Source organism: Rosa rugosa, chromosome 4 (genome assembly GCF_958449725.1).
Source record: "Rosa rugosa chromosome 4, drRosRugo1.1, whole genome shotgun sequence".
Lineage (NCBI taxonomy): Eukaryota > Viridiplantae > Streptophyta > Magnoliopsida > Rosales > Rosaceae > Rosa > Rosa rugosa.
In genome coordinates this window covers 45,309,461-45,321,585 of record NC_084823.1, presented here as the reverse complement: position 1 = coordinate 45,321,585, position 12,125 = coordinate 45,309,461, and the positions used below count along the sequence as shown (strand labels likewise).

At 35.3% G+C, this 12,125-nt stretch overlaps 2 protein-coding genes across 2 annotated transcripts; both read left to right on the top strand.

Moving 5' to 3' along the window:
* The first annotated feature begins 2,169 nt into the window (after window positions 1-2,169).
* On the top strand, window positions 2,170-6,007 carry LOC133742504 (AT-rich interactive domain-containing protein 2). Its single transcript, XM_062170188.1, has 2 exons — window positions 2,170-3,608; window positions 4,688-6,007. The coding sequence occupies exons 1-2, from the start codon at window positions 2,571-2,573 to the stop codon at window positions 5,582-5,584; spliced, it is 1,935 nt and encodes a 644-aa protein (XP_062026172.1). The 5' UTR covers window positions 2,170-2,570; the 3' UTR covers window positions 5,585-6,007.
* A 3,081-nt stretch (window positions 6,008-9,088) lies between these two features.
* LOC133707077 (ubiquitin-conjugating enzyme E2 5) lies at window positions 9,089-11,849 on the top strand. Its single transcript, XM_062132611.1, has 6 exons — window positions 9,089-9,245; window positions 9,360-9,439; window positions 9,916-10,030; window positions 10,154-10,206; window positions 10,369-10,497; window positions 11,509-11,849. Exons 1-6 carry the CDS (start codon window positions 9,202-9,204, stop codon window positions 11,640-11,642), a joined length of 555 nt encoding a protein of 184 aa, XP_061988595.1. The 5' UTR covers window positions 9,089-9,201; the 3' UTR covers window positions 11,643-11,849.
* Window positions 11,850-12,125: the final 276 nt, after the last annotated feature.

Genomic DNA, 12,125 nt, shown 5'->3' with positions numbered 1-12,125 from the left:
CTTTCAAAAATTGCATACACAGTTTGTTTAACTGTGAAAGAGAAGTTTTTTTGTTGTATTTCTAGGTAATCCTCAATCTTATAGAAACGTGAATGGCCTTGTTTACTTATTTCATTTTCAGAAACATGAGGATTGTACTTTCAAATGATATTTTGGTCTTCCACTTCCATCCTGAATGGTAATAAAGACGGAAGCATGAAATCAATAAGCTACTCCTGAAGTGCTTATTAAAGCACTCATGTTCGTACTACCAAAATGTATTATGGATACAAAAACTTTGTTGACGGATCGGTTGATCGTTTATTGAACCTTTTCATTCCATATCTTTAATTTTATTCTGAGCATCTTCAAGTGACTTTTGAAAACTCCACTAAACAGCTTTATCAGACATTTTATACGAGTCGCATCTGCCTTCCAAGTGCCTCTTCAAACTGATTTGTCAAGCTCATATCTTTGAGGAAAAAAAAAAATTGGGACTCATTTCTCGCTCTTCGAATCAACCGATTGTTTTGTTAATTTTATGAGTGGATAGTTTATTTGTTTGTTTGTTTTTTTAAATGATTTTTTTTTAATCTCATAAGGGGTGAGAGAATTTGAACCCAATACCTCATTCACACTTGTGAAGAAAAATATCATTATGCTTTAGTAATGAATCTTACGTTACATACAAAATTAGAATTGGTGTTTTTAAGTTGTGGAGCTCTGTTCAATGGCTTTGGGTTGTTCTTGAACTCTCTCACAATATTAGCAATTTAAAAAAAAAAAAAATTTAATGTATCTTTCTCAAAATAACTTCCGAACAAGATCAGTTTAGATTAGAGCCTTTTTGAGAGAATTGGTTTTTATTTATCTGAATTTGCTATAAACTCAAAATTGTTCATTTGATTGATAAATTGAATTAGCAAACGATCTTTCATTGTATTAACATTTTTTTTTTTTTTTTTTTTGTAATGATGATACGTAGATGGTAATTTATAGAAGAAACAGTTTTTCGATTATGGAAGAATAAGTAATAATTCATTACTCACAAATGGGGTGAACAAGAGAGAGTCAAATTCTAGTAGTCAATTATTATGTACTCAATTCTATTCAACTGTCTTTGAATTTGAATTCAAGGATGTCTTCTCAAAAAAAAAAAAAGAATTCAAGGATGGAGAACTATAGGCCAAATAAAATCATTTCAATTACTTTATCTTTCAGCCTTAGATCTAAATTCAATGACAGCCAATCATGATTTATTATGAATTCAATTGATTACCTGAACGAGACTCACGAGCCAAAATGAACATTATTGTAATTGTTGACAAGAGTTTATGGCTTGGTGAGAGATATCTCGCGGATTCTTCAATAATATAAAAATCTAATATTCAAATTAGGAGCAAAAAGGGTAAAAATCTGGGACATTCAATTTGTTCTTTATATCAGGCAAAAATGAATATAGGAATAGAAGGAATAAAAGTTAATAGACCTTAATCTAAAAATATAGATCTTAAACTAGATTGGATAACAACTACATACTCAAATCTCGAATCTAATTCCCTTATCGAATAAAATTTACGTCGCTCAATTTGTTAAGCAAACATGTTAAGATCAATTAAATAACCAAAAAGATAGAGAAACTACTATTCCTGCTCCCGAAGTTTCTCCCGCGCTTGGGCGCGAGAGCGTGCGTACCATTGAAAACCATACTACTAAACTTCTACACGATGACTGGATATCAATATGTATTACATATTTAGACCAATATATCGATTAATCAGAAACAATAAAAACGAATAATACACTAGAGTGTGGAACTTCTACGAGAAGCGAAAATGGCGTTTTACTTTAGATATTTAAATCAGTCTTCTGATTGATCTGAAATCGATACAAAAATAATTATAGATCGTCTCTTCAAGTGAGTGGATGAATCTAAAATGAGATTGCAGGCCCAAAAATTTTACCTTTGTGGTGGCTTGAGTCAGTCTGCTGATTGATTTGAAACAGATAGAAAAAACGAAGATAATTATAGATCATCTCTTCGAGTGAGTGGAGGAATCTAAAATGAGATTGCCGGCCCAAAAGTTTCACCTTTGTGGTGGCCTGATTAAAAAAAAAAAAAAACCTTTATCTCCACTAAATTTAATTAGAAAATCACTAAAAAGATTGGTTTGTTTTTCGTTTGGGTAACCATGGATTGGAATTGATTTCATTTTCTCCTTCTTTTTCATAGACACTGGTTTTCCTCTCTCTGCTCATTTCTGATTGCTTTGTCTAAATAAAATTGAGCCACCTTGTTGTACTAGTGCACCAGCTCATCAATCATTTTCAAACAACCCATCAGCTTCAACCTCGGCTTTGTCTTCTTTGTGTCCTCTGCAGCTCTGTAAATTACCATTCGGTGGTTTTGCCAAGCAAAAACAAGAAAAAATGTTCAGGTAATAAACAACGTTCCTCAACCATTCTACAAAGAAAACAGGGCAAAGGGTCTCATACCCTCTGCCCAAAATATCATCTTTCGTCCTTGATCATTGAGAAAGGAGGAGTCTTTATTTTTCTTTCTTGGTTTTTCAAGAGTCAAATCTAAGTTAATGGCAGGATGGTCAGTTTCGACAAATGGGTCCGTGTTAGATTTGGCTGAGATTACTGATGCTAATCCAATTAATGGTGATAGTCTTGGTAGTGGTATTGAATCTGTAAAAGATGGTGTAGAATGTGGTGGTGATGATGATGATGATCACAAGGGTACTGATGTTGATACTGTAAAAGATGGTGTAGAATGTGTTGATGATGATTATAGGGGTAGGCAGAGATGTACATTTGATCAGGTTCTATCTGTTTTCCTTAAGGATATTGGTGATAGAGGTGTTGTTAGGCCTGTGCCTGCAGTTTCAGTTTTTGGTGATAGGCAACATGTGGATTTGTTCAAATTGTTCTGTGTTGTGAGAGATAAAGGTGGGTATGATTTGGTTTCGAAGAAGAGGCTGTGGTCTTTTGTGTCCAAAGAATTGGGCTTGGATGGTGGAGCAACGGCGGCTTCTGTAAAATTGATCTACTTCAAGTATTTGAACGAGTTGGAGATATGGTTTAGGGAGACTTGTACGAGTAGGAGCTTGGGAAATGGGGAGTCTGGAAGGTATGGGACTTCTCTTTTGTTGTCTTTGGAGCTAGAGAGAGAGTTTAGAGGTTTGTTGTTGGACGGGACAGAGCAGAAGGACAACGGTGATGGACTGGTTCATTTGGAATCTGACCAAAATGGGAAGATTGAATATAGTTTATCAGATACCAAAGATGCATGTACAATGCATTCAGGTACTGGAACTTGCAATGGTGATGACGACGAAAATGTTTGTAATGATGATCAAAATGGTACTTTGATATTACCCTCCAGTGTCGATAATAAAGAAATCGATCGTAAAAGAAAGCGACGAGAATCCTTATCAGGAATGCTGAATTGGGTAATCCAGACAGCAACACAAGTTGGTGATGCTTCAATTGGAGTGATACCAGGGCCAGCTAAGTGGAAGAATCATGAAGGCAACGAGTTCTGGTTCCAGGCAATTAAAGCAAGGGAGGCATTGATGCTAAGAAGAGATATTACTCCAAAGACTGAAGAATTACTCCAGCAGGTACATTTATTTATATATTGTGTTTTTTTTTTCTCGCTTCTGGAGAACAGCCAATTGCCATTTTTGATGCATAGCACAGTTAATCTTTCAAGTGTGAGTGCTACTCTCTTTTATCTGTACCTTTTACCAATGATGTGAAAAAGCTGTTGCTTTTGATTCTGTTTAGGGTTTATAAGTTATTGATGTTGTGATGTATAATCAAGCCCTATAATAAGATGCTATTGTCTCTACCATACTAGTACATCTTGAATGAAGTTAACTCCCATCTTATGATATTATTATTCATCTAAATGCAACTAGATCACTTGGTTTAATCATTAATAGGGCATTGTACTTGTATGTGACTTGGACTCTTCTAAGTGATATCTGGTCTGCATAATACTAGAATTGTTACAAACCTCTGGAGCTTCCTGATCCAGTCTCTTTTTTTTATTGACTTCCTACTTCCTTAGAGCTCTTATAGTTCAGAGTTCGACCCAACTTGATTGAGCCACATTTCATCTCCTCGGTCCAGTATTTCAAGTTCTTCGATTTCGTCTAGCTACGTTTCTTTACCTTTTTTTCTCTTATGCATTTATAACTTTCTTTTTCCCTTGTCTGTTTCCTATTAAAGTTCATTATTACAATTTTTTCTTTTTCTTTATATACTTTTGCATGTAACTATAATTGAAATTGTCCTTAGAATCTTGCATACTCCCAGCATATATGTCGTGCTAATACAGCCCAGTATTAAGACATTTGATTTTGATTGTGTATCTTCTTTCTCACCTCTTTAGTCTCCTCACTTTTTCCTGCTAAGGAAAAAGAAAAGATAAAGGAACAGCCAATAGAGAGGAAAGCTCTAAGGTACTTGGTGTGTCCAATTTGTCACATGTTTTGTCGTTAGTTTCACTGGAACTTTACGATATGGGTTGTTCTATGACAATACCTGATACTGGTGATTGATGATTAAATATTGGCGTTGGAGTATTTGAGTTCTCTTGCATATTTTTGGGGTGGAACTGTAAATCTTGATATATGACAATAATTAGATAATAAACTAGAAAAAATTATAAACATTGCATGGTTTAAACTTGCAGAAGAAACTAAGGATGCATCCTTTGATGTATGAAGATACTATTGCTGCTGGTCACCATTCCTCAGAGAGGTTAAGATGCAGAGGAAGGATTCCTCAGTCTACTAAATCTCGCTCGTGCACTTGTTGCAATTCTTTGCTGCCTACTCAGAGTAATTCGATAAGTCCTCACATGGTGTTGCATGACGATTCTAAGGAGCAAGAACCTATGGAAGTTGATTTAGCCTCTCCACATAGATCGGTTATCCCATCTGACGATGATGAATCCCGTGAAAAGTATGTTTCTGTGGGCCCTCTCTCTCAAGCTGATGTTCCTGAATGGACTGATGTGGCCTCAGAAAGTGATAGTAAATGGCTAGGCACAAGGGTATGGCCCTTGCAATGTGAAGAAGACAATTCCCTCGTTGAAACAGATATCATTGGCCGAGGAAGACCAGATTCCTGTGGCTGTCAGCTTCCAGGTTCTGTTACATGTCATAGATTTCACATTGCTGAGGCTAGGATGAAACTGAAGAAAGAACTCGGTTCCTTGTTCTATCATTGGAGATTTGATCGTATGGGAGAGGAAATTTCTCTTCAGTGGACAGCTGAAGAGGAAAAGAGATTCAAGACCTTGGTACAGTCAAAGTATCCTTTCTTTTGGAATAGTGCATCCAAGTGGTTTCCCAGAAAAACTAGGGAAAACTTGGTGAGCTATTACTTCAACGTGTTTCTTGTTAAGCGAAGAAGTTATCAGAACCGTGTAACTCCTAAAAATATAGATAGCGATGATGACGAAACAGATTTTGGGTCTTTAAGTGAGGGTTTTGGGCACGAGGCAGTCAAAGTTTCAGGCTCCAATTTTCTGGCTTGTTCCCAGAATAAGCAGTGTGACGACTTGGATGATAAAAATGCTGTATAGGAGTCAGAAAATCGGACCAGTGGTTTACACCACTGCATGTTTTATACAACTTTGCAAACGGTGGTGCAATGGTGGCGGAAGCAGACCTGGAGGGATTCGTGATGTGGCCGGAAGGTAGATTTTGTGTAATGCGCTGAAGAATGCTGTTGGTGCTGCTGAAGTGTCTTCAGTTCTGCTTTTAGAAAACCATGCTACTGTTTTGAATGGCTGCATCTTGAATAGTTTTTCCAATACCAGGTTTTGGGACTTTAGATACAACCTTTTATAGGGAAAATGAGGGGAGACTATACAGTGGTTTAAGTTGTAGTTTCTTTAAGGTTTTTAGAAATGTGGATATTGTGCTGTAGTTGTTATCCTTTTGCGCGCTTCTCATATTTCAGAGACGTGAATATGTCTTTGCCATTATCATTTTGGTTCTCGGTGTCCCGGTCTTGTAGACATTAGACTAGCGTCGATGAATTTACATAGCAGAGTTTATTATAATGGCACTGCAATCTGAGCCGAGTTGCTTGGTTATGTTCCTAGAGGCCCCAACTATGGGACTTCAGGGTGTGCGGTCGATACAATATTATGTAGGAGATGTATTGAATCAGCTCTTTCTTGCACAGGTAAGCAAGTTCTGATTCCCATCAAAGGGTTGCCAAATGCTCACGAAGTCTATATTGATGGTGCTGCTGCAATGCACATTTGTTCATAGGCATTGTGGGATCAATGGCGTATTCAGAAAATTTTCTTGTTGGGAGCGAGATGAACCTCAAGTGTTAATTTGTTTTGCCCTAGCCTCAGCTCAAGAAATGAGTGTTGGTCTCCCACAAGCATTTAATCTAATCCACTAGATTAAATTTTTATTGCGTAATGAGTTTTGAGTTCCGTCATTTAAGAAGTTTTTTTTTTTTTTTTTTTTGGGTCTGAAGTTTAAGAAGTGTTTAAAAATCATTATACGTAAAAAATATTTAACTACACACGATTTTATCGCATATTCTTATTTTCTCACTAAAAATAAACTACACCAAAAAATTTTGATTTAAAAAAAATTATCCAAAACCGTGGACTAATTTTAACTACACACAATAATAGTGATTGGGGTGCAAGAACTAATTTTATATGACATTATTGTGCATGGAGTATGTTTATGTAGCATAACTCACTAGTAATGTAATTTCATAGTGAACTGTGCATGGTATTGACTTATAGTGGATGAAGTAAGCAACTATATTGTACATTACTTTAAGAACCCTAATGCTGTGAATTATCCTTCCCCTTAATCTATCATATAGATGATTGAGCAAGAGTTTAAGAGCCCTAATGACTGATTAGGAGGTCGTTTTGTTCCGTAACCAGGCACGGAACCAAGGGGTGGCTGAGGTGTGCTGCAGCCCACCTCATTTTTGAAAGAAATATATGCAAGGTATAGATTATAGAATAGTCTTAATATCCCCTAAAGACATTTCCCTCTCTCTCATCTCTAATTCATTTTCTCCTATTCTTCTCTTCTGTGATTCTTTTCTTAATTTTTTCTTTCCGTGTGTATTTAGTCCTTTCAGGTTCATTTAAGATAGACTTCTCTATCTGACCAAAACAAAATAAATGAATTCTCCAATTAATTTTATAATTTTTTCAATTAAGAGTTTAGCATTGAATTCTAATATAGGATCTAATTTAGATTTTCATCAAGGAACTGTCATAAAACAGATTAGTGAATTTGTTTTTTCCTTCAAACACATAACTTAGTTTGATTCAGCCCACCTTCTTTTACAGTCCTGGTTCCGTCCCTGTCCGTAACTCGAGTCGTTTCATCCTCAGTATCACAAAATTTAGAAGTTAAACTAAGAGTCTCACCAGGTTAAGAAAATCAATGTTCTTGGTTGGCCATTGAAGATAACGGCATCTAATCCCTACCATGCAACCCAATAAATGGGTGGCTTGGATTATATGCCGCTCCCACCTTATGTAAAAGATTGCGTAAGGTCTAACCTTACCTATTTAATTTCTTGAAGATGATGAGTAGGTATAGAGAATTTACCGAGTTGAAATTTTGTAGTTGATGTGAATTTAGGTGTGCGTTTAGGCTTTAGAGGACTAGTGTCGATGTATTTAGAATTCTGTTTTAGATATCAATATTCAAATGTTTTTGTTTAAAAAATAATTAGATGTATTCGAAAAAGTAAATTTGACGATAAAGTTTTATTTCGTGCTTCAAAACGTAACGCATGATGCATTATCTACTAATCTGGCTTTGAACATATAAAGTTTTCATGTTTTAACATTTAATGTTTTTTTTTAAAAAAAAAATAATATGTTACTACAATTCTTAAGTTCATCCCTTCAGTGAATGAGCATATTCAACATCTCTTACGATTGAGGCATAATAACTTTATAATTTTATAATCCAACTATTCATGTTGTATAACATAATACAAATATTAGCTCTGTAAAAAATCAATCAAATTGAAGACCTTTTAGTTATTTATTTCTATCAAATACATTGACGGTTCATCATAATAGTAGTAAGTGTTGTTAGAACCATCTATTTGTTTGATTCAATTAGATAATTAAACAATTTATGATTCGATTGATTTTTTATATAGATGATTTTTGAAGGCTTATTTAAAATATGGACTGTTCAATTATAAATTTATTAAGTAAAAGTATGTTAATCGACAACTCATTCACTCTATGAGTAAACCTAAGAATTGTTCTGTTAATCTTGTCACCTCATCTTCTTTACATGCACATAATGTAAATTTTCTACTTTTTACCTCTAGTTTAAGTAGGTGAGGAGAAGCAATAAGAGAGATAGAAACATCTAAAAAGGTGATTTGACACATAAAGAATGCATATCCGGATATCATGCACACAATATTAATGAAAATCTTTATCATGGAAAGCACAATTCACAAAAATAATCAAATACATACACCATCATTAAAGTTGTTATCCAAATCCATGCTTTTATTAAATCAAACGGGTCATCTTTCACTAATTTTTGGCTCTGCATGATTTATAGTGGCTGCCAATTCATGCCATTGCTATGTGAAACGCACAAAATCTTCTTTTTGTTCAAGGTTTAATGACATTTAACGATAAAGCAAAAGAAAAAAAAAATCTAATTTAGATTCAGTGAACTTGAGAGTAATTATTATCCAGTCAGGAAATTCGACGCGTACGTAATCTCTGACAAATATATTAACGCTATCTTTTTAGCGGAAAGTATATTACGAAAATATAAATAAAACAAATCGAATCAATTAGCATCAACATAACGCCACGGTGAACCAATAAATTTATTCCGGACACGTAATAATTGTTGCTTACCTTATAATTTCTCAGAATGTGGTGAAGGTAAATTAAGATGACGACACAATGACAGTAAGATGACTACATACAAGTAACAAATGTCAATCACACCCATACAAATTTGCTATATTCATGACTCGAGGAAATCTAGGAGTAAACTTGAGAAATTTACTGGGGCGGCATTTACTGCAGAGTAGCCGTCTTCTGTGAGCTCACGTATAAATAGTGCCTTCGTATTTCTCTCATTTTGTGTCCGAATTCTTTTGTGAACAAAAAGGCTCACAGCTCATCTCCCCACAACCCAAAAACCCGCCGGAAAAATGTCGTCGCCGAGCAAACGCCGGGAGATGGATTTGATGAAACTGTATATCTTCTCAAAAAGCTTAAACCTTTTATCTTGTGTTGTTTTCTTTTTATGATTGTGATATTGGTTTTTGGTGTTGCTTTCTTATTGGTTTTGGCTGTTCTGGACTACCAGGATGATGAGTGATTACAAGGTGGAGATGATCAATGATGGCATGCAAGAGTTTTTTGTGGATTTCAATGGACCCAAAGAGAGTAATTCATCTAAACCCATATATATGATTTTGTTTTCCTCACTCTGTACTGAGTTGTGTGTGTTCTTGATTAGATTATGATGTTATCTGTGGTGGGTTTTATCCATTTTCTGAATCTGTATTTTTGTGTGTTGACCCTTTGAAGTTGCTTTGGATTTTAGTCTTTTGAGATTTACCTTTATTTCATACAGATATGGTTTTGGATTGAAATATGAAAATTTATGAAGTTTATTGAACTAACTAGTTTGACTATTGATGTTTGTTTGCATAGATAGTATCTGTCTGGAATGGGATTTGGTTTTAGAATTCAAAGTCGGATTTTTGTCCACTACTTGTGTGTAAATGGGCTGCAAGTATTTTGTTTACTGGTTTTGTTCAACAGGCTGAAGTTTTGTAGGTACTGATATTTTGGAAATTGAATAAAGGGTGGGTCTTTTCTTTTTCTTGTTTTCCCTTTTCTTCGATGCAATGTGGCAGGTCCTTATCAGGGAGGTGTGTGGAGGATACGGGTGGAGCTACCAGATGCTTATCCTTATAAATCTCCATCTATAGGCTTTGTCAACAAGATCTACCACCCAAATGTTGATGAAATGTGAGTTGCAGATGCTGAGAATTATCTATTTTGGCTTTATTTGAATACTAATTGCTTTGTTAACGTGAACATAGTGCAAAATTTGTGTTTAAGTCTGTCTAATGGTGCTTTTTTGAGTTCCAGGTCGGGATCAGTTTGTTTAGATGTTATCAACCAGACTTGGAGTCCCATGTTTGGTAGGCCTATACATGTTTCTTGTGAATGTAGACCTGATATGATTTATGTGGAGACCAAAGATATTTCAATTCCATCGTACTTTGTAGTTTTTCTTAGTTTATGGCTACTGCAACATTGAGGAGACTGGGAATTACTTCTTTAATTTCTTAACCTTTTTACAGATCTGGTTAATGTGTTTGAAGTCTTTCTTCCGCAACTTCTTTTATATCCAAATCCATCGGATCCCTTGAACGGAGAAGCTGCTGCTCTGATGATGCGTGATCGGACTGCTTATGAGCAAAGAGTAAAAGGTAATAATCATATGCCACTTTGTAACATAAGCATACATTGATCTTCTTTAATATCGTCTGCATGGCATGCTCTGGATTTTGTCTTTGTTCTTTGTTCTTGTGTTGGTTGTCCACTTATATGCCTTAGTTGGAGGACTAGTTGGAATTTTGAAATCTGAACTGGACAGTTGCTCTAAGAAAGTGTTTGAAAGTCATGAATCTTGTGATGTTAAACATACAATTTTTTATGTAATTGGTGGAACATGTAAGCTGATTTAAAATTATTCTAAAGTTAGCTCTAAGGTAGTTTTGGACAAGTAAATGAGTTTTAGACTGAAGGTGTTTACATGTCAAGGTTTACTTCAGTTGAAAGTTGAAACCACTAATTGTGTGTCAAGGCTTGGGACATTTTTTCATTTAACCCTTTAGGACTTGGACTGACTTGTAACCAGCAACCAACTTTAATCTTTGTGAAGCTTGAATTATATTTCCACCTATTTGCTTCTGAAAATAGGTTTCTTCAGAGATTGACTTGTAAAATAACAGAGAGGTGGAATACAAATATACTGTTTGAAACTAGTCATGGGATGATGAAGGACAGGTGAAGAGAATATTGCCTCGATAGAATTCCTGAAGTCCCTGCCGTTGATGTCTTGGAAGTCACATTTTGGTTTTAAAAATAGTATAGGAGCTCAAAATTTCATGTCTTGTTGGTCTCGTTGAAGTTGTAGCAAATCAGAGATCTATAGAATCGGCATTTGATCGGATATGAGGATAAGTAGGTAGCAGTTGAGTTATACTTCTGTGTCACGCATACAAACATCCTCTTATAAACTCCTTTTGTTCATCTTTAATTCTTTAGTAGTCCCTTATAGGTTTATGAGCTTGCAGAACCAGGTAATAGGTTATAATATGACCGGTTTTTGACATTCCTACTTAAATTTGTTCCCTGACACCGTGTATCGCATTCTGCTTTATGTTAATTTTTAGTAGATATTTTGCTTATTATTGTCGTAAAATTGTACTTTGCAGAGTTCTGCGAGAAATACGCAAAGCCAGAAGATATAGGAGCTGCCCAAGAAGAGAAATCCAGTGATGAAGAGCTGAGTGAAGATGAATATGCCTCCAGTGATGATGAGGCAGTTGCAGGCAAAGCTGATCCATAGGTGCTTAAAATATTGCTGGCCTAATTTATTGTCTGTTGTACTTGTACATTATAATTGTGCTCATGCATGGAAATTAGACCAAACAAAAACTGAAGGCTTATGGAGAAATTCATGTCCTTCTGTTATTGTGTAAATTAATCAACTATGATTTAATATTGCTTTAAATTCTTCAATTCAAAGTTGGGAATGAAGCAGGTTATTTTCTGATGTGTCTATATGCATGACACAAAATTATCTTATATCTATTATAGGCCAAACTACTGGAGACCTCAATTGCATTTTAGCTCAATACAGATGATGTTACATTGTTACATGCCGAGTGGAGTTTTGTGGTGCTAATTCCACCGAGCCCAACACTTACCAACCCCCCGGCACAAGTTGGGTCGAATCATTTGTGAAATGAGCTTAAGCTTAGCTTAAATTCAGATTAGCTCCGCTTATATGTAGGACATGCTCTAGCATCAGCTTGGTTCAATTGGCTAA